At 51.8% G+C, this 22,723-nt stretch overlaps 2 protein-coding genes across 4 annotated transcripts; both read left to right on the forward strand.

Annotated features, from left to right (window-relative positions):
* Positions 1-1,108: 1,108 nt before the first annotated feature.
* Positions 1,109-9,803, forward strand: ZDHHC4 (zinc finger DHHC-type palmitoyltransferase 4). 2 transcript variants are annotated; one of them, XM_014480518.2, is made up of 8 exons: positions 1,109-1,206; positions 1,663-1,830; positions 2,432-2,555; positions 3,507-3,580; positions 4,618-4,796; positions 6,499-6,624; positions 7,756-8,000; positions 9,457-9,803. In XM_014480518.2, the coding sequence occupies exons 2-8, from the start codon at positions 1,772-1,774 to the stop codon at positions 9,745-9,747; spliced, it is 1,098 nt and encodes a 365-aa protein (XP_014336004.1). In that variant the 5' UTR covers positions 1,109-1,206; positions 1,663-1,771; the 3' UTR covers positions 9,748-9,803. The 2 variants fall into 2 exon arrangements, with proteins under 2 accessions (XP_014336004.1, XP_005902986.1); XM_005902924.3 differs by lacking the exon at positions 1,109-1,206 and having other exon boundaries at positions 1,670-1,856.
* A 1,100-nt stretch (positions 9,804-10,903) lies between these two features.
* Positions 10,904-22,383, forward strand: INTS15 (integrator complex subunit 15). 2 transcript variants are annotated; one of them, XR_011462586.1, is made up of 7 exons: positions 10,904-11,415; positions 11,826-12,047; positions 14,182-14,347; positions 17,041-17,565; positions 18,405-18,444; positions 19,780-20,022; positions 21,579-21,738. XR_011462586.1 is itself a non-coding variant. In XM_005902923.3 (6 exons), the coding sequence occupies exons 1-6, from the start codon at positions 11,224-11,226 to the stop codon at positions 21,778-21,780; spliced, it is 1,347 nt and encodes a 448-aa protein (XP_005902985.1). In that variant the 5' UTR covers positions 10,908-11,223; the 3' UTR covers positions 21,781-22,383. The 2 variants fall into 2 exon arrangements, 1 of the variants encoding a protein (XP_005902985.1); XM_005902923.3 differs by lacking the exon at positions 19,780-20,022 and having other exon boundaries at positions 10,908-11,415; positions 21,579-22,383.
* The last annotated feature ends 340 nt before the right edge of the window (positions 22,384-22,723 follow it).

Consider the following 22,723-nt stretch of genomic DNA (forward strand, 5'->3'; position numbering starts at 1 on the left):
AAACCAAGATTTAAAGTGAGGCCCAAATGAAACCATCTAAAGAAAAATGAATGGGGTTAAAAATAAAACTCGGTGCTTATGAGTGATGAAAGCTAATCAAAATACTTAACTACCAGCTCAGAATTAACCAGCAGGGTGATGAGCCCACAGAAAACACTGATGAAATCCAGCCACTCCGCATACTTGATGTGGCTCCATCCATAACCACAGACCTCCCTGGTGCTATCATATTTTCTGATTTTTGGGTTTTGTTTCTCGATTCTGTGTCCTCAAGTTCATGAATGCCTTTCACATAATATGTCAGAAAGTGACCAGCTTGGGAAGTTTTATAAAAAGAAAAAAAAAAAAAAGAAAGAAAGAAGGAAAGAAGAAGAATCAATAAGCTGGGGGTATATAGCAAAGACAGGCAAAGAGAAGCGCTTTAATGTCCATGTTTGGAGATCACAGACATTTCCCCTCAAAGGGAGGATAGGTCTGGCTCATGTTTTCAGAGGCATCGAGAATAGACCGGTCTCAGCGGATTCTGAGGTGTCAGGGCAAAGGAACACCCCACAGGAGCCTTCTCAATGCTATGTTTGGAAGCAGCTTTTCTCTCTCCAGGTTCAACTATCATTAAACAACCTTCCTTCTTATCGTCCATATTTGGAGTCAAACAATCTTCAACCACCCAGGGGCAGGATGTTCAGAGCTGTTCTGAGACAGCAGGAGCAAAGCCACTGGAAAGGTTCAGACGAGTCCAAACGGTGCAACTGGCAGAAAGCAAAGCAAACTGTTCATCACGAAGACACAGTGTACGAGCGCCAAGGTGTGCCTGTCCTGGGCTGCCCCGGCCCCTGCACGGCTGGGAGCCCAGCCCTGACTGGGCTCTACTCAGATCAGCGGGTGGCTAGGTTTGCTTCACAACACCGGCGTCCTCACCCGCACCAGGCCTGGGACAGTCTTTTGTAAGATTTTTGACAACGGCTCTCCAAAACTGGACCTCCAGTCGTCGGTCTGGAAGTGCCCAATCGGGAAACTAGAGACGCCTCAAAGGGAGCAGAACGCCACAGACAGCTCCGCCCCTGCGGCCTTCCGCAAGCACTTCCGCCGGAAGTCGAGCGGGCCAACAATAGCTTCGCATGTTGACGTCACGTGTCCGCCGGAAGTCTGGGGACGCGCCCTGGAGGCGCCGGCCAGGGCAAAGCTGGTTGTTGGCAGATCCCGGCGGTAAGTCAGCCTCCACTCGGGTGTTAGGTACCCGGGCTGGCGCAGGGTCGTACGTCTCCCCGTCTGACCAGTCCTTTCCCGTTGTGTGGGGCTGCCCGGCGCCCAGACACCCTCCGTGTTCCCTCCGATCTTTCTAACCCCGCCCCACCCCCGCCCTGCTTTGGCTCCTGGGGAAATGGCCGGAGCTGCTGGGATCTTCGGACGGAGTGTAGCCTCGGGAATGCCCTTCTGTTGGGTCCCCAGCGTGGGCTCCTTAAGTATAGGGATAAACACCAAGATCCAAGTCTCTTTGGTTATTTCTTCCCGATTAGCTTTTTTGCCCTCTCGAAATCTTAAAATTCCCATTCACCCTGCGGGGGCACAACATCCTCTGACTTTCACATTCTTTCCCACAGTAGAGTCCGCCCCTGACTCCTAGTCTATTATATCGTGTGTGTTGAATTGATGTCTCTGCAGCCAGATCCAGCCTCCTAGGGGAACCATGTCTCCTGTAGCTTTGGGTGCCACTCGTTGCGCCAGGCGCACGCCGCTGCGCAAGAGGAGATGCCGTTTGAGTTCTCAGTGAATGTTCGGAGGAGGAACGCCAGAGCTGTCGGCTGAAAGCTATCCAGATAAAAGAAATATGTAGGCTGGGGACCCCGAATCACCTCGTGAGAATTACTGCTCTTTATTTCTTCTGTCTTATGTCGTGTAGAGTTTCCAGTTTGGTTATCTCAGTTGAAAGTTCTGCCCAGAATCATATCTGCCAAGGCCCAGAGTAACCGTTTCCAGTTTCTTAATATAGGCCTGCCTGTTTGTTGACTCTGGTCCCCCAGGGTGGTCCCTGATTGTTGGGGTCACTGGCCTGGAGGGTTGCTTCATAAGACGCCATTACTGATCCTGGCCCCTGACCTCCTCTGCTGGACCCTCTTTCCAATAATATTGTTAGCAGATTCTCTTGGGTACATTTCATATCAGTGTGCTATTTGAGGGAAGACCGATGCTTTCTGCATATTCTCCCCCACTGATTGTGGGATTTGCAGGCAGGAAATGCCACAAGACAGACCACAGTGGTTTGATTAGGAAACTCTTGAAGGATGACCAGGTGAGTAGCCCCACTGAGAGGCAGTTCGTGCTAGAAGGCTGAAGAATTCTGTTTGAGGAGCCACTTAGGGAATCAGTGTCTGCGAATATGCGTTAGAATACATCCCTCAGTAGCAGTCACGCTCTTTGTGTTCTTTCGTAGACCCAGGATGGACTTTCTGGTTCTCTTCTTGCTCTACCTGGCTTTGGTGCTGCTTGGTTTTGTGATGATCTGCATAGGCTCGAAAACCCATTACTTGCAAGGCCTGATCAGCAGAGGAGCACAGGTAACAGTGATGATTGGAGACCACTTGAATAACACCGGTCTAAAAGGCTTGGGCTTCTCGGGGCGCTAGTGGTGAAGAACCTGCCTGCCAGTGCAGGAGACAAAAGAGACGCAGGTTCAACCCCTGGGTCAGGAAGATCCCTTGGAGGAGGGCATGGCAACCCACTCCAGCGTTCTTGCCTGGGAAATCCCATGGACAGAGGAGCCTGATGGGCTACAGTTCATGTGGTCACAAAGAGTTGAACACGACTGAGCACACACGCACACACACACACACACACACACACACACACGAAAGGCTCGCCAGTTTTCCACCAGAACGAAAAGGTGATGCCATTTTTATTTGTTCGTTCACTTGTTCTTTTACTTACGGCAGTTGTATATTCCAAAGCTATCATTCTCAAGACTGGCTGTTTCCCTGGATTTGATGCCTGTAATTGGGCATGAATGTGAGAAGTGTATGCCTGGAGGGCCCTGATGGGTGAAACTGGGGCTTGTGTGAACAGAAAGCCGAATATCAGGCTACCCACACTCCAGGGATCAGAGTGAGCAGAGTTGGGGTGAAGCGCCTTGGGAGGGAGTTGGCTGGGAGGGACCCAGGCTAATGCCCAGTGGACTCTGGGACTTCGGATTGAACGCAGGGCAGGGAAAGGTTTTGTTAGCAGTTCACATTAGCATCACCTGATCCAGCCCCTTTGCTCACCTCCCTTTGCCTGAAGACCTCCAGTTGGTGCCTTGTGTGAGGTCAGGGTAGAAACAGAGGAGTGGGCATCAAAGGAAGGCCTGCTGCAGGAAGCCCTCCTCTGTTCTCACTTAGATCAGTTCTCTGCCCATAAGAAGAAACATGCCTTAATATTACCAGTATTGCAGGGTGAAAGTGATGCATGTAATTTGTTTAGGAGTTGGGGGTGGATAACGAGAAATGAAACTGAAGCCTTCTTTTTTGTTTTAGGTATTTTCATATATAATTCCAGAATGTCTTCAGAGAGCCATGCTAAGCGTGCTTCATTACCTCTTCCATACAAGGTATTCCTATTTCAGAGTTTTAAGTGTTAGTAGTATCTTCTATCCTGTTTAGCTTGTTAGCTGTTGCTGTCCTCTGGCTTCAGGAGGTTCCTTGTTTGTTTCCAGCGTGTTAGGGGGCACGATGCTGGAGGGATCAAGACTCCTGGGTTCAGACCCTCTACTCATGGATAATCTGCCTTATATCTTTGGGGTTTCAACATACCTAATTTTAAATAGAAATATTTAAAGAAAGAGAAAATATTGACACGGATTTCTATAAAAAGAAATGTATCTAATACTGAGACCTCAATTCCCAACAAAGATGATGATGATAATTGATAAGATTTATTGAATCCTTGCTGTGTGGTAGGCAGTAGGTGAAAGGTTTCAATGATTACTCTTACTCAAGCCCAGAAGAAGTGGTGTCCCTTGGTTCACTTTCCATAGCATCAGTTCAGTTCAGTTGCTCAGTTGTGTCTGACTCTGCGACCCCATGGACTGCAGCATGCCAGGCGTCCCTGTCTGTCACCAAGTCCTGGAGCTTGCTCAAACTCATGTCCATCGAGTTGGTGATGCCATCCAACCATCTCATCGTCTGTCGTCCTCTTCTCCTCCTGCCTTCAATCTTTCCCAGCATCAGGGTCTTTTCCAATGAGTCAGTTCTTCGCATCAGGTGGCCACAGTATTGAAGTTTCAGCTTCAGCATCAGTCCTTCCAATGAATATTCAGGACTGAGCTCCTTTAGGATGGACTGGTTGGATCTCCTTGCAGTCCAGGGGACTCTCAAGAGTCTTCTCCAACACCACAGTTCAAAAGCATCAATTCTTCAGCACTCAGATTTCTTTATAGTCCAATTCTCGCATCCATACATGACTCCTGGAAAAACCATAGCTTTGACTAGACGGACCTTTGTTGGCAAAGTAATGTCTCTGCTTTTGAATACGCTGTCCAGGTTGGTCATAGCTTTTCCTCCAAGCAGTAAACATCTTTTAATTCCATAGCATGCACCAGTTTTCACGGGAAGCCCCTGTGACAAGCCGTCTCCCTGTTTCTTTCAGAAACTACACCTTTGTTGTCCTGCATCTCATCCTGCAAGGGATGGTTTATACCGAGTACACCTGGGAAATTTTCGGCCTCTGTCAACAGCTGGAGTTCTCTTTGTATTACCTTTTTCTGCCTTATCTGCTGCTGATTGTAAACCTGCTTTTTTTCACCCTAAGTTGTGTAACCAACCCTGGTAAGTTGAGGCTCTTAGTATAGAAACTGGTGACAGCTCAACTGTCAGACTCGTTGACAGTATTACAAACAAGTAGTGATCCCTCTCAGGGCTTTGCAGAAGAGTTGGTATGTAAGGTGTGCATGAACTTGCAGGTTTGTGTGTTTTAAATTGTATTTATTTATTTATGGCAGTGCGGAGTCTCCGGTGCTACTCGGGCTCTTCTCTCGTGACGAGTGAGGACCCCTCTTCGTCGCGGTGCGCGGGCTTCTCTTGTTGCTGAGCACAGGCTCCAGGGCCCGTGGGCCTCAGTGGTGGCGGCTCCCGGGCTCCAGGGCCCATGGGCCTCAGTGGTGGCGGCTCCCGGGCTCTAGAGCACAGGCTCCATAGTTGCGGTGCGCGGGCTTCGTTGCCTTTGAGGCGTGTAGGATCTTCCCAGACCAGGGGTCGAACCCGTGTCTCCCGCACTGGCAGGCATATTCTGTACTGAGTTGCCAGGGAAGCCTGATCTTTCCGTTTGAGTGTTTTCTAATTTTATTTTTGTCCTTCTTCACGCACACAGGTGTGCTTTCTTTTTTTTTTAACTTTATTTTTTGCTTCTTTGCCTCACAGATTATTTTAAACTATTTAAAAATTGCGATACACTTTTATTTTTTGACACTTTCACTTAATTGTGTTATGTACAGAGCTTTCAGTCTGTATGATACATTTTCTTTTAAAATGGTTAGTGATATTTGCATTATGCCCAGGTATGTGGTCAGTTTCTATAAATAATCCATGTTTTCTTAAAGAGTATATATCGTCTAGTTCTTAGATACAGGCAACTGTTTAAGCCCATTAGATGAAGATGTTAATTATGTTGAGATCTTTTATATTCGTACTAAGTTTTTTTGATTGATTACTCAGAGAGTATGTGATCTCATTCTAATGGTAGGTTTGACAGATTTTTTTCTTCACATATTTTGAAGCTGTTAAATATTTATGTGTGTATAATAGTTATATATACTCAGGAGTATTTAAGTTTAGAATTAGTATTATCTCTGGATTCTTTTTTCTAAATGAGCCTCTCTGTTACTAGTAATGCACTGTTCTCAAGGGTCCTCTGTCTGATATTATTACACTGTTTTTTGCTGGATACTTGCCGGGTATTTTTTTTATTTTAACTTCTATTTTTGAAAGACTAAAGGTGCACTAACTAATGAATAGATAAAATGAGATATACCTCTTCAGTGGAATGTTACTCAGCCATAAGGAGGAATAAGTACTTATACATGCTGTAACGTGGAAAAACCTTGAAAACATTATGCTCACTGAAAGAAGCCAGGTAAAAAAAGACCACATATTGTATGATTCCGTTTATAGGAAGTGTTCAAGAAAGGCAAATCCATAGAGACAGAAAGTAGATTAGTGGTTGCCAGAGGCTGTGGGACTAGAGAGAAGTGAAGAGTGACTGTTAAAGGGTTTCTTGTTGGGGTGATGCAAATGTTCTAACGCTGCTTGTAATGGTTGTGCAACTCTGTGAGTGTAAAAACCACCGAATGGCACACTACAAACAAGTCAGTTGGTTTTATGAACTGTATCTCAATAAAGCTGTTAATTTAAAAAATAAATTATTTGGAATACTAAACATAGCAATGTTGGTTGTATTTTGCCAGGACAGATTGCTTGAACACCCAGTCGACTGTGTAGCTCAAAACTGACAACCTGTGCTTCCTTTTTTCAGGCACCATAACAAAAGCAAATGAGTTACTGTTCCTTCAAGTTTATGAATTCGATGAAGTGATGTTCCCAAAGAACGTGAGGTGCCCTGCTTGTGATTTAAGGAAACCGGCGAGGTCCAAGCACTGCGGTAAGTCTGGCCTTGACCCTCCAGCTCCGCCCTCGCCCCGCAGACAAGTGGGTTCTATCTGTCAGAGAATGTTACGTACATCTAGAAGCGGCCACTGCCGGTAGGGACCTGATCATGGTTTCTTTAACATACCTGGGGGTGAAGCCTTGTGTTCTCGTGAGCAGCCTTCAGCTCTGGGTCCGACAGCCTGTCCTTGTTGGCTGGGCTTGCTGCCCAAGAGATGCTTCTGTGGGATGTTGCGTTTGCTGACTTGAGTCCTGGCAGAGCCTACTCTCTTAAGGCATGCCCGAGATACTGGATCGCTGCTGTCCAACAGAAGCGTCCTGTGAACAGCGTAGGGGATTTTAAATTTTCCAGTAGCCGCATTGCAAAAGTAAACAAGAAATGGACAAAATTAATATGTGTTTCATTTAACCTAACATACCTAAAACGCCATCTTAACGTGTAATCAATAGAAAAAATAAAAATATCACTCGTGGATTGTTTATGTTCCCTTTTCATACTAATTTCTTGGAATTCATTGTGTTTTTTACATCACTGGTACCTCTCAGTCAGTAAACATCAATTTTTTATTGGACATTCTTGATGTGTATTTAGAGTTCTTAAAATTTATAGTTGGAAGAACTGATTCATATACCCAAGCTCTTCTAGACATTGGTAATAGTTTTTCAGTGACTGAGTCAGTACCAAAATGTCCTTTTCCTTTAATATCCACATCTACATTGACGTGATGGTTCATCTTCATCCAAAAAACTGATGTGACTTTGAAGCGGAAGCATCAGTTTTAAAATTATATCTAAATAAAGTGAGTTCACTAAGTACTGTGTCACCTCAGTGTTAACTCACATTGAACTCAAAGGAGCATCGCATAAATTGGAAAACAAGTGTGAATTTATCACTGTCAACAAAGTATTCCTTCAGGTGGTTCTTGTAGCCGTGTTTCAAGGCCTCAGTCCCCACACGTGGCTACTGTATTGGCCCCTGTATTTACACCGAGGTTCTGAAAACGTGGCGGCAGCTGCCGTTTCCCCCAGCCTTCAGCTCGTGTCCGTGTGTCGCGTTCTCGGGAGGTGTGCCTGCTGTTGTTACCAAGGATCGACGCAGGGTTGTGGCTCCCCTGTTGCTGTGCAGGTGTGTGTAACCGGTGTGTGCACCGGTTTGACCATCACTGTGTGTGGGTGAACAACTGCATCGGGGCCTGGAACACCCGGTACTTCCTCTCCTACCTCTTCACGCTGACGGCCTCGGCTGCCACCATGGCCGTGGTGAGCACCGTGTTCCTGGTCCGGCTGGTGGTGATGTCAGACGTGTACCTGCAGACCTACGTCGATGACCTCGGCCACTTGCAGGTTGTCGACACTGTCTTTCTTGTTCAGGTAACTGCATTGCGGGCTGTTTGCAGAACAGCCACTGCAGTCAAGGTGGTGTTCTGTCCATCACTGCAGACGCTCGGTGGTACCCCTGATCCCCACAGCCTCTTCCCCACATCCCTAACGCCCAGCTCCCACCCACCTGTCCTGTCTATCATTACGTTATTTCGTGATTGTTACCTCCATGGAACCCTACAGTAGCAGTTTGGGGTTGGTTTTTTCCACTCACCACAGTTTCTTTGAGATCCATCCAGGTGTTTCCCTGTATCAGTAGTTCATTCTTTCTTACTGCCACACCATATTCTATGGTGTGGATGGGTCAGTTTGTTTAATCAGTTACCCTTTGAGGGACATTTGGATAATTTCCAGTTTTGGACTGTTACTGATGAGGCTGCTATGAACTTCCATTTATAAGCTGCTGTATGAAAATAGGTATTCAGTGTGATTGTGGATTGTATGATAAGTCCATTTTAGGGTGTTTTTGTGTGTGTGTATTATGCTCTCTTTATCTATTTGATACTAGGATAACACATTATAACTATAGGAGGTGACTGATGTGTTAACTAACATTACTGTGATCGTTTCACCAGTATACTATAGATAATCATTATGTTGTATATTACATTGTTACACCTTAAACTTTCACAATGTTATTTGTCAGTTATCGCTCTATAAAGCTAGGAGTGAAAAGAAAATTTGAACTATATTGGACAAAAATAAAATATAAACTGGAAATTATTCCTCTCCCAACAATTTCACTCTCCAGAGGCAAACGCCTTTATAGTTTGTTGTTTATTTCAGGCTTTTTTCCCCCCTGAATCTGTTTTATATAGCCATACACCTTCACAGAGTTAGCTTTATTTTTACACAAACAGGATTCCATGGTGATTTTTGCATTTTGTCTTTCTCATTGGGCAATATATTTCCAGCATCTTTTCCAAATTAATGCACAAACATTGACCTCACTTTAATGGCTCCTTATTGTTCCATAGCGTAACTATCCCAGAGTTTTGTTCTACCTCCTGGATGGACATTTAACCTGTTTCTTTTGGGAAGAGGGGCTGATGTTACAGTGAATACCCTTATACATGTATTTCTGTGGTCATATTGTTTTCAGAGAGAGACTGATCTGTCTGTCTGGACTTTGTGTTGATGTATGAACTAAGATCTGCATTTATTTTTATTTTCTGCATAGCCACCTGGCATAACACCATTTCCCGAGCGTCCTTCCCCTTTTCCTCAATGTACGCACTCCGTTTATCCCGTATGACGTTCTTACACACGCCAGGATTTCCTCCTGGGCTGTCTGTGCCATTTGTGTTTCTGATTGTCTTCAGTGGGTCAGAGATTGGGGAGCTGGGGAGGCAGCTCCGCCATGTGTGTGGACAAGACCCTGGCTGGTGGGGTGACCCTGACTTGGGTCACAGCCTGGCTGTCTAACGTGATGCTTCTTTGTCCCCAGTACCTGTTCCTGACCTTCCCAAGGATCGTCTTCCTGGTGGGCTTTGTCGTGGTGCTGAGCTTCCTCCTGGGGGGCTATCTGTGCTTCTGTCTGTACCTGGCCGCCACCAACCAGACCACTAACGAGTGGTACAAAGGCGACCGAGCCTGGTGCCAGCACTGTCCCCACGTGGCCAGGCCCCCAGCAGCGGAGCCCCAGGCCTACCGGAACATCCACTCGCATGGGCTTTGGAGCAACCTTCGGGAGATCTTTCTACCTGCTACTGCATGTTACGAGAGAAAGGAGAAATAGGGCTGGGAAGAGTGCTGCTGCCTTTCAAATACAGTTACATTTATTTATACACATGGGTACGTTGTAAGCGTTGGTCTATTTGTTTTTCTGGTTTCTGCTGTGTTTATGAGTTGGCTTTCAGTGGCTAAGGAGAGGAGGGGAAATTAGTATTTGCTGGGTGTCTAATCTTTGCCAGGTACCCTGCTAATAAACCCTTTTATCCTCTGTTCAGTCAGCTGGCTGAACAGAGCATCCCTGAAATCCTGGTGCCAAGGGACTCAAAGGTGACTTCTCAGAGGTTCCTCTTGACCTTGGTCTCAGGCTGGGCACCTAGATGGGAGGGGCCTTATGGCTGTGTCCACCGATGTGCAGGAGGGTCCCTGTAATTTGGAATTGTCCCTGGATGCAGCCTCTTTGATGTCCTTTTCCATCTTTCCCAGGGAAAGACCATGGCTTTTTTTTTTTTAAGTCCTGACCCACATCCAGCATCCTCACCTTGACCCACCTGCAGGCTAGGATGGGCCTTTTACAGGAAGCACATCCCTGTGGCCTCTTGCCTGCCCTCAACTGGCCTCTTGTGGCCACATTCAAGTCATTTCTGCCCTATTTTTAAAACCCCGAACTAAGCCCCAGTTAATTCATTGCAGAAAGATGAACGCAGGGAAAAAGATTCACAGAAAGTGCTGAGGGCTTTTAGATTTTCAGATCTTAGTCTTCAGGAGCAGGATACTGGTTCCCTGTGGCCCTTCCAGGCAGACCGGGCCACTCCAGAGGGCACTGGGGAATAGGAACTCCGGGGTAGGAGGTATCATTCCGCGTCACTGCAGCCCCGTGAGTTAAGACTAGATTCAATCTTAAAAGTGAATGAATGGCTGAGGCCTGAGCCAGGGCCCTGCACCACCACCCTGTCCTTGGAAAAGCTCGGTAAAATCAGATGCGCAAGCTTTGAACGCCGCGTGAAGAAAGCGAGGGGAGCTCCGGGAGGGTCTCTGGGGCGTGGGTGGGGGGCACCAGGCCCCGGGAGCCTTCGCCGGGGGGTGGGGAGGTGTGGCTCCCCCTCGGCAGGGGCGGGGTCAGGGTGGGCGGGGCCTCCGCTTCCGTTCCCGCGGGCCGGGCCGCTAGGGGGCGCGCTCCCCGAGGGCGGGCCCTCGCCGCCGCCCGCGCTTGGCCCCTGCGGGCCGCCGTCGCCGCGCTCCGACTCCGCTGCAGCGCGGCCCCGCGGCGTCTGGTTCACAGGGCTGTCGGTGGCGCTGTCGACGCGCAGCTGGGGCGCCCGCCGGCTGCCGGCGGGGTCAGCGATGGCCCCCTGAACGGGCCCGAGCGGGCGGCGGCGGAGGGCGGGCGGGTGCCGCGGCGCAGGCCCCGGGTCGGCGGACGGAGGCCGGGCCGCGGCCTCTTTGTCTCGGCGGCGGCGGCGGCGGCGGCTGTCGCGTCCGCGGGGGCCCCGGAGCGGAAGTCCGTCGGCGCTCCCGGCGACCCGGCCGCCGCGGCTGCACCATGAGCGACATCCGCCACTCGCTGCTGCGCCGCGACGCGCTGAGCGCCGCCAAGGAGGTGCTGTACCACCTGGACATCTATTTCAGCAGCCAGCTGCAGAGCGCGCCGCTGCCCATCGTGGACAAGGGCCCCGTGGAGCTGCTCGAGGAGTTCGTGTTCCAGGTGCCCAAGGAGCGCGGCGCGCAGCCCAAGGTGCGCCGGGCGGCCGGCAGGCCCCCCGCCCCGATCCGTGAACCCCGGCTCCCTTCTTCCCGGTGACAAGCGTCGACCGCACCGCGAGCTCTCTTCGCAGCAGCGGCTCCGTCCTAGCCCTTGGCCTGGTTCTTTCAGCAACGGCCAATTTGCCCGTCTTGGGGGTGTGTGAGCCCTGCGTCTCCAAGGTTTTGTTAAAAGAAGAGACCGTAGGTCACCGTGAATCCCACAGGGTGATGCATAATGACGCAGAGGGACATTTCCCTACGTTTAACAATCGAGTTCTACTCCGTGGCACCCGGGCTTTAGGGAGGTGAAAAGTTCCCTGGGGGAAAATAGTGTGTTTTCTTACCGTGTGAATTAATTAATACGCTTCGTTTCTCCCCGCTTCTCCCGGATTTGTTTTACAGAGATTAAATTCACTGCAGGAGCTCCAACTTCTTGAAATCATGTGCAATTATTTCCAGGAGCAAACCAAGGACTCTGTCCGGCAGATTATTTTTTCATCCCTTTTCAGTCCCCAAGGGAACAAAGCGGATGACAGCCGGATGAGCTTGTTGGGAAAACTTGTCTCTATGGCAGTGGCTGTGTGTCGAATCCCAGTGTTGGAGTGTGCAGCGTCCTGGCTCCAGGTACTTCTGCAAGTCTCTGAAGATGTTTCTCTCATAGCTCAGTTGGTAAAGAATTTGCCTGCATGCAGGAGACCCCGGTTCGATTTCTGGGTCGGGAAGATCCCCTGGAGAAGGGATAGGCTACCCACTCCAGTAGTCTCTGGCTTACCTTGTGGCTCAGCTGGTAAAGAATCCACCCGCCATGCAGGAGACCTGGGTTCAATCCCTGGGTTTGGAAGATCCTCTGGAGAAGGAAAAGGCTACCCACTCCAATATTCTAGCCTGGAGAATTCCAGGGACTATACAGTCCATGGGGTTGCAAAGAGTCAGAGGTGACTGAGCGACTTTCACTTTCACTTTGGTTTCTAGAGAATTTTTTTCCCTATGTTAAAGAATCCACAGAAAACAACAAAATTCTGTACATTAATTATCCTTCAGTAAAAAAAAAAAAAAACCTGCCGGTATAGGAGATGCAGGAAACTCACATTTGATCCCTGGGTGGGGAATATCCCCTGAAGAACGAAGTGGCAACCCACTTCAGTATTCTTGTTTTTTATAGATCAGTAAGCCTATGAGTTGTTCCAGAGTGCCACTTCTAAGTTGATTGCTCTTCTAATGGATGTGGACATAGAAGCCTTCTAGAGTATTTTTAAATATCTAAGGGGAAATAAGGTAAACCCGCCTGCAGATGCAGGAGACATAAGAGACACGGGTTCGATCCCTGGGTCGGGAAGATCCCCTGAAGGAGGAAATGGCAACCCACTGCAGTATTCTTGCCTGGAGAATCCAATGGACAGAGGAGCCTGGCAGGCTACAGTCCATGGGGTCACAAAGAGTCGGACACGCCTGGAGCCAACTCTGTACACGCGTAGTAGATTGTGTGTTGGGTAGTTTTTTGGAAGATCTATTTTGTTTTGCTTTTTTGTTACTCAAAGTTGTTGAAAAATTCCTAATCCATTTAGAGTAATTATTAACTCAAAATTTTATTACCGTGGTCCTCAGCTAAGTTAACAGAATTTACCACATTCAGTTTCTCAAACTTGCTTCATTCCCAAGGACTTGATGACATTTGTGTTTTTAAAAAATTTATCTCAATGTTTTTTCCTATGATCTTATTCGTCTTTAACATTGGGCTAGTAAAAATGCATATTGTTCTCTGTAGCACACAGGTAAATCTTAGTGAAACGTACCTTAATTGTCACTATTCTGATTTCTAGGGCCCCTGAACTCATCTCTCGTGTTGTCTTTAACCTCGAGATAACCTTTATCCCTTGGCAACCTAGCTTAAGTCAAGTTTAACGCCTTGAAATTCATCCTGTGATTTTCCATTTATCTCTTGTGGTGCTGTTGTACTGGCATTCTAGCAAAGTGAAAGCAGATGTTAACGGGAAAGGGTCTTGTGGCTTGGGTCAGGGTTTGACACCCCTTGACATGCGCTGCAGCTTCCTCCGAGGAAAGGTGTAGGGATGGCTGGCTTAGTGCCTAAATGAACAGCCTGGTCTGACACCCTGCCGACACCCTGACACCCAGGCCCTGTTTCAGCCCTGGAACTATGGCATCCTGAGCAACTGCTGAATGTGGCTACAGGTTGGCATCTGACCAGGAGGGCAAAAGGACGGGAGGGTGGTGATGTAGGAACCTGTACTAGGAGAAGATTGTAAGAAAAATTGAGACAGTGCTGCGGTAAGTCACATGACAGTTCACAGACTGCTAAAGCACGTCAAAGTGATACCAACTGTTAATTTTTACCTTTAGAGTCTTACCTGTAGGGTTACAAAAACGGTCATTTCCCCACTTGAAGTCAAGAATGACTTTTCCCAAGTAGACGTCAAAGCAGGGCTCAGCAGGCCTTTCAGGTAAAGGGCAAGACAGTCAGCCTCCTAGGCTTTGCGGGTCCTGTGATCTCTGTCACCCCTGCTCAGCTCTGCCCTCGTGGCACAGGAGCAGGGCTGTGTTTCAGTAAAACAAAAGCAGGTGGCAGGGAGGATTTGGTCTGCAGGCTTTCGCTTGCCAGTCCCTGCTTCCGAGTAAGCCGGTCACATCTTCTTCCCTGCCTGGGAGGGGTCCTGCCGGTTCTGGTCTTCACCGCGTGTTCATGGTTGCACGTGCGCGGGCGCTCCGCACCCCTAGTTACTGGCCTGTGGCTTCCTTGCAGCGGACGCCCGTGGCCTACTGTGTGCGGCTGGCCCGGGCCCTCGTGGACGACTACTGCTGCCTGGTGCCAGGCTCCGTCCAGACGCTGAGGCAGATACTCAGCGCCAGCCCTCGCTTCTGCTGCCAGTTCATCACCTCTGTCACCGCACTGTATGACCTGTCATCAGGTAAGCTTGGAAACGGCTTCAGCTGACTGCCAGTGGTATGCACGCTGACCACCCAGCCAGCAAATGCTTTGTCTTTTTATCTTTCCCTCTGCAATGTGTACTTTATTTCAGGCTAAAAGCTAAAGGCATGGGCTACTTAGATCTCTGGGATTTCCTAATGGGGAACTCTCCTTAGTGAATCCCATCTGGCTGACTCTGAACAGTCCGGGTGGCAGACAGCCCAGCAAGCTAGGGTCTGGTGTCTGGGATGGGTGGCTGGACTTGGCAGCACCCCGCCATGGCAGGGCACCTTTCCTGGCCCTCTCCACAGAGGCAAGAGCACTCAACAGCTGGGAACAGTGTTCAGGTCCTTTGTCTTCTCATAGGAAAGATTTAGTTCAAGCAAGTTCACAGCATCGCAGTTGCCCTTTCTTCAGTTACTCCAGGGCAACAAGAACAGAAATTGGTTTTAACATTGGATTAATAAATGGATTAATTAACATGTGCAGAAGGAAAAAGTGTTCACAGAATACCACTCACGTGCTCGAATGGATGTGAGACGTGGTATTTTTCTCTTATGTCAGCTTGCCAGTCTGATATGTCAGTGATGTCTGTTTTCTTTTTTAAACCGCTGCCAACGTGTGATTGGCATACAAGAAGCTCTCTGTTTTTGTATGTGTGTAATGTGATGAGTTTGGAGCCACGGAAATCACCGGCTGCAGGGCGGTGGCCCAGAGGGCGGGCATGGAGTCCGCCAGCAGCACAGTGGTTGCCATGGCCAGCGCTCGGGTAATGGGAAGGCCTACCTGGGGTGTCTCCACCTCCAAAACCCCAAAATGAAAGGAGCTCACCTAACCAAACAACACCCTCCTGCCCGATGGGTGCAGAGAACTCAGGTCTCCCCGAAGCAAGACTGTGGAGATGGGTTCCTCAGGTACACACACGTGTGTACACAGAGCACATGTGTACAAGTGCTGTGTACAGGCTCTGGAGATGCCTCAGCTGAGATGTGTGCAGGGCTGGGGAGGGGCTAGGTTGCTGGAAAAGTGGTTCTGAGACTTGGCATTTCCCAGATGGACACGTCTTGTGAAGTCGAGGGGACAGACTCAGAGTCACCAGTGTTTACCTCGCCAAGTCCAACTCATCGACAGCTGCTGCCTCCTGATACCGTCATTCATAGCAGCAGGGAACGGGCGGTTCATTCACAAACCAGCAGATAATCTTAGGGGAGAGGCCAGTGGCCCCTGTGAAAGAGCATCTAGGGGGCTGACACCGACGTGGGGCTCACTCCCCCCAGCTCTCCAGTCTCAAGCATGGCCCTGGACCACAGCAGCCTGGCAGGGACTCCGTCAGCCTTAGCTTTGTCATGAGCTGAAGGCTGCACAGCCCCAGGGACAGGAGGCCGGGGGTCTGCTGCTGTGCGCACAGACAGCCCGGGGGCAGTATGCAGCCATCCCAGGATAGGTGGTGTCGCCTCGCTGTTAAAAGCCTCCTGGGGTCAGGTCTGGGCCCACCATGTACTTTTTTTTTTTTTTGGCCACGCCATGTGGCATGTGGGATCTTCCCTGACCAGGAATTTAGTCTGGGCCCCCTGCACTGGGAGGGAGGAGTCTTAATCCCTGGACTGCCGGAGAAGTCGCCCCACTGTGTACTTTTAATGAGTCTGGAGGAAATGACTTCACATCTCGGTGTCTCAGCTTCCTTATCCTTTATATAATAGATGAGTTGTTTGAGGGTTGAGTTAATCCATGTGAAGGAGACTGGTGCCTGGCACGTGGTTAACTCAGAATGAGTGTCAGCATTTGTCGTTATAATTTCTCTGTTTTGCTATGGAATGTCCCAGGTCTCGGGGATCACAGGAGGCCAGGCTTAGCTTAGACAGGGGCTGGCAGCTAACATTAGCAGCGGACAGATCACTGTCTGGACTCTGAGCTGCTCCCCGAAGGCCACCGTAACGGTCACCAAACCTATTCAGTGACAGGTGATGAACTGGCGGCAGAAGTGAGGGCTGGCGCTGAACATCTGCTTCAGCGTCTGAAGGATCCTGGTGCCAGGCAGCAGGAGTCTTGCCCGAGGCCCGGGCTGACCGCACACGATAGACCACAGGGGACACCAGACACGGACAAAAGCGACTCCCCGGGAAGGGGGGACGTGTGGTAGCGGTTTTAGATATGGATCTTTACTGTTGTGCAGCCGCTCAGTCGCGTCCGACTCTCTGCGACCCCATGGACTGCAGCGCGCCAGGCTTCCCTGTCCATCACCATCTCCCAGAGTCTGCTCAAACTCATGTCCATTGAGTTGGTGATGCCATCCAAGCATCTCATCCTCTATTGGCCCCATCTCCTCCTGCCTTCAATCTTTCCCAGCACCAGGGTCTTTTCCAGTGGAATAAAATCCCCCTAGTTACAGAGAGTGGATTTTTATTTAAATTGACACATGGGATCTTCAAGGGATAATGGAGTTCTTGGGAATTTTCGGCTTAACACGTTTCTTGAGCCCTGCCGTGGCCAGGCTGGGGGTCCCAGGACGCTGAGTCAGGTGAGAACCAGCCCTCAGGAGGGGTTGTTCCAGGAGAGGAGTCAGAGGCACACCATCTTCAGGAGAGGACAGAGGCACAGGGTATCGGGTGGTGAGTCCTGTGAGCTAGGAAGTCCATCTTCCCATCTCCTCCTGTCCCTGAGGACCCTTCTGAATGAACGCATCTTTGTTTGCAGACGATCTCATCCCCCCGTTGGACCTGCTTGAGATGATCGTCAACTGGATCTTGGAGGACCCCAGGTTGATCCTCATCACCTTCCTGAATACTCCAATTGCCGCCAACCTCCCGATAGGATTTTTAGAGCTCACGCCGCTCACCGGATTGATCCGCTGGTGTGTGAAGGCCCCCCTGGCTCACAAAAGGAAGAAGAAGACCCCCTTAGCCAATGGCCACGTCGCCGCCAAAGTCCCGAAGGACTCGGGCGGGGCGGAGCGGGCCGCTCACCTGCTGTACTCCAAGCTGCACCTCAGCGTGCTGCAGGTGCTCCTGATGCTGCAGGCGCACCTGACCGAGAAGAACCTGTACGGCCGCCTGGGGCTCGTCCTCTTTGACCACATGGTCCCGCTGGTGGAGGAGGTGAACAGGTTGGCCGATGAACTGAACCCCCTCAACGCCTCCCAGGAGATCGAGCTCGCCCTGGACCGGCTTGCACAGGCTCTGCAGGTGGCCATGGCCTCCGGGGCCCTGCTGTGCACGAGAGGTGGGTGATGGCCTGGCCGGGCCCCCCTGGGGTGGGGGGTGCCACCCCCTCTGGGGAGGGAAATAGGGGCTTCCCTCCCCCCCAAAAAAAAACCTAAAAAAAGAATTGGGAAAAAAAACAAAACAAAACCAAAATAGGGTCTCCTGGACAAGGACTTCTTTCCTCTGGTTTTAAATCGTCTTGCTTCTTGGTGACTGCAGGGAGGAGGGCAGAAGTCCTGGGACGCCTCCAGGTAGAACCCCGCATCGAGACATCTCGGTGTCTCCTGGCTGTTTTGCCCAGACCCGGGGCTCCTCCAGAGCATGGATAATAACAGCTGCATGTCCTTCCTCCAAGGGAATCTTCTTTTTGTGCAGTTCTTTTCTATTGTGGCATAATTTATATACAGTGGAATGCATGATCAAGTACAGGAAACATTCCCATCACCTGTTCAGAGGGTTCCTCAATTCTCCTATGTTCAGTGCTGGAACTCGCCCGGGAGCATGACCCGGTGTTGATGACACGCCCGCCTTTGCTCTTTGAGCGCCGGCTCCCAGCCCTTGACGGCAGTCCCACGTGTGCTTCATATCTCCTTCTTAGCCTTGATCCGCTTTCTCTGGGCCCTTCCCCAGCCATCTGACGGGTTCTCAGCAGAGCCGCCCTCTTTCCTAAGTGATGTCTTCTCTTGGGGGCCTGGCGTGTTAAAGCAAATACGGAAGAAAAATGAGAACCCGGTTTCCGAGCAGTGGTAGGTGAGAGTGAGGCACTGTGACTGTCCTGCCGGCGGCCTTGAACATCCGGGAGCTTCTCCCCTTGTCGTCTCCCAGCTGTTCCTTAATTCTCTGTCCCTTTAATTTCAGACGACCTGAGAACCCTGTGCTCCAGGCTGCCTCATAATAAGTAAGTGCCCTCCCCAGACTTGCGGCTGGGCTGCATAGGGGTAGAGGCAGGGGCGGGGGGTGTGCAGGGCAGGGCGGACCCCTTGCCCTGGCTGCCTTGGGTAGAGCTGGTCTGCAGGGTCTAGGGCTTCTGTGTGTAAGGGACCCCCAGGACCTGCCGATCAGTGGGGGAGGGGGTGGATGTGATAGCGTAACGCACAGGAGAGGAAGCCCCAGCAGAGCGGCCATCGGGAGGGTGAGAGAAGCGGCTGTCTTGCTGGGTGTCAGTGAAGAAGCTGGAGTGAGCTGGAGTGTCCTTTGATGTTGTTGTTATTTAGTCGCTCAGTCGTGTCTGACTCTCTGCGACCCCATGGACTGTAGCCCGCCAGGCTCCTCTGTCCATCGAACTCTCCAGGCAAGAACACTGGAGTGGGCAGCCATTTCCTCCTCCAGGGGATCTTCCCGGCCCAGGGCTGGAACCTGCATCTCCTGCTAGTCTCCTGCCGCGCAGGCAGATGCTTTACCGTTTGAGCCACCACGGAAGCCCCTGAGTGTCCTTCATCGCTGACGAAGTCAGTGTGGGTGTGTGTTGTGGTGCTCTTGTGTCACCATTGGTGACATTATGGTGGCACAGCCCTTAGGGGGGCAGGACAGGGACATGCCCTGGGCCACAGCGTGTGGGTTAGGCCAGCGCCCTGACATTGGGTGCCACAGACCAGGTTCCGAGTGCGGTTCTGCCTGTGGTTTGTAGTGACGCTGGGCCGCCTTGTCACCTCAGTTTCCCCCTCCGCTGATTTGTGTGCCTCCAGGGTCATAGTCAGGTTTAAACGAGGTGGCATTTGCAGAGTTCCTTGTCCACGGTGCCCGGCAGTCTCCCCCTCAGCGGTCGTGGTTCTTGTCCTAATTTGGGGGAGAGCCGTGGTAAAAGTGGCGAGGAGCAGGCACCGTGTGGCCGCACAGCTGCTGGGAAGAATCCCAGCCTTGCCACTTCCTATCTGTGTGACCTCAGGCATGTTCTCGCTCCCTCCGTTTTCTCTGTAAAATCAAGAAAACCATGGCACCTGCCTCGAGCCCCCCCTGCCTCCCGTGCCCTGCTCCCGATCATGGGATTTTTGTGACGATTAATTGAGTAAAAACACAGGAAGCAGGTAGCACAGCACTTGATAGGCAGGAAGCACCTCAGAAGCGTTTGCTGCTGTCCTGTCTCCCGTCACCTTGTAGCTCAGGGGTTTCTTGGAATCAGGTTAATTTCATTGAATCTAAGAAGCAAAGAACTGTGTGTACAAAGCTGTTTCATGCAAAGGCAGTATCATTAGTAGCGAAGAAGCTGGAAGCAACCTGGCCCTCCCGTCCACAGGGACACTTGGGAAATTGGTAACGTTACATCAGAGGCGTGGAGCACCGGTCAGCTCGGTTGCGCAGTCGTGTCTGGCTCTTTGTGTCCCCATGGACTGCAGCACCCATTCCCCGGTCCACCACCATCTCCCGGAGCTTGCTCAAACTAATGCCCATCAAGGCAGTGATGCCATCCAACATCGCATCCTCTGTCGTCCCCTTCTCCTCCTGCCTTCAGTCTTTCCCAGCATCAGGATCTCTTCCAGTGAGTCAGTTCTTCGCATCAGGTGGCCAGAGTATCGTGTGTCTTCGCTAAAAACAGCAAATGTATATATGAACGCAGCGAGCAGGTGGGCGGGTTTACAGGAATGAGAACGGCCGAGTTAGGTTAGTTGGATGCTTAATCTTCTTTCCGAGGGTTTTTCAATATGGAGGAATGTTCCTTCCCCTTGGTTTTTAACACAGATGGTGGGGCCCTAGGGCCGTCATTGGCAGGCAGTGAGGACAGAGGTGAGTGTGCCCGGTGGCTGGGCACACTCACAGTGTGTACGCCCAGCCGCCCAGGGCCCCACCCCAGCCCCACTGGGGCCCAGGAGGGCAGGCAGGTGTGACCGCTGAGCGCAGGCTGAACTTGAGGCCAAAGGATGGGCCAGGGGCTGTTCCCCAGGCTGCTGGCAAGAGGGGCCGGGAGCCCGGGTGGACGTCTGGGGGGTGAAACAGAGAGGATGAAATGCAGTGGTTCCTAGGGGAATGAAGTGGTTCCACGGGAGATACTCCAGCACTGGAGCAGGGCCATGTGAGGGGACGGCGCGGCCCAGGGCCACAGGGAAGCTGGGGGGCAGGGAGGCGGCCTGGCAGGCGGGATTCCCTGGCTGTGTGAGACAGTGGAGACCCTGGGGTGAGGCTGGGAGAGCAGAGGTCAGGGGAGCGGGGCTGGGGAGGAAGCCCTGAAGGAGGGGATTGGTGTTTAGGCTGAGTCCTTGCGGCCGAGCTAGAGGTGGTAAGGAGGTTAAGACGCCCTGCTGATTGTGCTGGGAGGGGAGGGCGGGTCAGACAGGACAAGAGAAAAGAGAGGAGACTCTCCCAGGGGGTCCAGAAGGGGCCAGCAGTGGAGGTGACATTGAATTCAGGAGGGAGGAGGACTTCTTGGGAGGCAGAGGCTGTGGACGTCCTGAACTGCAGAGAGGAGGGTGCAGACCCGGGAGGAAGGGAGTTCAGGAGGGGAGGAATAAGGCTCCCGGGGGTGGGAGTGGGACGGGAGGGGGCCCTGAGAGTGGTTGAGGACTGGGTCCAGGCCTGGGCCTCCTCTGAGGACGCTGGATGTCAGGGTCACGTCCAAGGCCAGCTGCCTTATGGCTGTGCTTGGCGTTCAGCTGGGACTCAGTCATTTGGAATGCCTCAGAGAAGCGTGGCCCTCCGTCACAATGACCCCCCTGGGTATGGATGGCCGAGGCCGAAACAGACAGTGATCTGCAGTCGTCCCTGAACCACAGACGCCGAGGCCGTGTCCAGAACGCCCATGGACCGCAGGGCCCCTGCTTCCCGGCGCTGTGGGCAGGGTCCTGTGGACCGCAGGGCCCCTGCTTCCCGGCACTGTGGGCAGGGTCCTGGCGTTTCCCGCCGTGGCCTCTCCCTCTCCAGGCCCCCCCAGTCCACATCCCACCGCCTCCAGGTCACCCCCTCCGTTCTCCTGGGCACACAGCCTTCCTCACCCAGAGGCCTGGTGCCGTCAGCCGCCCGCTGCCTCCCTGCAGTGGCCCTGGGCAGGCGGGCAGTGTGGTTGGAGCCAGCGCACCCTAACCCCTCTCCTTGTTTCTGCAGCCTGCTCCAGCTGGTGATCTCGGGACCCGTGCAGCAATCGCCCCACACGGCACTCCCCCCTGGGTTCTACCCCCACATCCACACGCCCCCACTGGGCTACGGGGCCGTGCCAGCCCACCCGGCTGCCCACCCTGCCCTGCCCACGCACCCCGGGCACACCTTCATCTCAGGCATGACCTTCCCGTTCAGGCCCATCCACTAGCCTGGCTCCGTGAACTGCTGAGTTGGCACCGTGCCTTCCATGCCTGGTTTGGAGGAAGCCTTCCCGGCAGAGGGCGGTGAGCAGAGAGGCGGCCATGGGGGCGGCCAGGTGACCCCTCCTCGCCACAGGACCCGGTTGGTGCCAAAGTTCGGTGACATCAGCATCTTTGCGCCTCCTCCCTGTCAACATCTGTAAAAGTCCAGATGCGACCAATGAAAGAAAAATCATCCAGCCCTCTGCGGAGCCACGCCGGCACCTTTAGAAGCTGCCAGGACTGTGAGCCTGTGGTCCGGCGTGTCGTTGCAGACACGCACCCTGAACCTGTGCCAAGGGGCATGGATGGGGGACCAGCGTCGCCGAGTCCACCTGCCTGGCTTTCCTCCCCGGGGGTGGGCTGCGTCCCACCGAGACACAGGCCACGCCCACAGCTCAGGGAGCAAGGCTGAACCACTGGCATCGCGAGCTTGCACCCAGCACTTGGTACAGGTCAGGGAATCCTGTGAGCGTAGCCCCCAGCACTGAGGAGAGGAACTTCTCTGTTTTATTGGGTTCCCTAAAGTTTCTTTTCATATGTTCAAATAAATTTTTTCTAAACATCTCATAGACCATTATGGAACATGTTTGAAAACTCACTGGCCGGGCCCCCGGAAGTGTCCTCCGCAGTCTGCTGAGGTCCTGGTCAGAAGACTGGATGTGATTCTAGCCGCTCCTGTTGCCAGAAGCACCGCAGACTCTCCCCACCCTGTACAGAGCGCCGGGGTCTGTCTGCTTCAGTCACAAGTCCTTTCTGCCCTCAGGGACAGAACTCAGGCCTCACTTACTGGTTTGGGGAGGAGGGATAGAGACTCAGTAACCCTGTTGCTGGGCTCCCCTAGGCTGAAGGTGAGGCGCGAGAGGCGGTTACAGTGAAGAGTGAGTGCTGAGGACTAAGATCAACTCATAG

Source organism: Bos mutus, chromosome 25 (assembly GCF_027580195.1).
Source record: "Bos mutus isolate GX-2022 chromosome 25, NWIPB_WYAK_1.1, whole genome shotgun sequence".
NCBI classification, from domain to species: Eukaryota; Metazoa; Chordata; class Mammalia; order Artiodactyla; family Bovidae; genus Bos; species Bos mutus.

What these genes read in the sequence shown, in the direction of transcription:
- ZDHHC4 (XM_014480518.2), top strand. Translation starts at nt 1,772, where the DNA reads ATGTTCGGAGGAGGAACGCCAGAGCTGTCGGCTGAAAGCTATCCAGAT. An exon ending in AAGTTGTGTAACCAACCCTG is followed by an intron (nt 4,797 to 6,498) that starts GTAAGTTGAGGC and finishes TCCTTTTTTCAG; the next exon opens with GCACCATAACAAAAGCAAAT. An exon ending in ACACTGTCTTTCTTGTTCAG is followed by an intron (nt 8,001 to 9,456) that starts GTAACTGCATTG and finishes CTTTGTCCCCAG; the next exon opens with TACCTGTTCCTGACCTTCCC.
- INTS15 (XM_005902923.3), top strand. Translation starts at nt 11,224, where the DNA reads ATGAGCGACATCCGCCACTCGCTGCTGCGCCGCGACGCGCTGAGCGCC. An exon ending in GTGCAGCGTCCTGGCTCCAG is followed by an intron (nt 12,048 to 14,181) that starts GTACTTCTGCAA and finishes GCTTCCTTGCAG; the next exon opens with CGGACGCCCGTGGCCTACTG. An exon ending in ACTGTATGACCTGTCATCAG is followed by an intron (nt 14,348 to 17,040) that starts GTAAGCTTGGAA and finishes CTTTGTTTGCAG; the next exon opens with ACGATCTCATCCCCCCGTTG.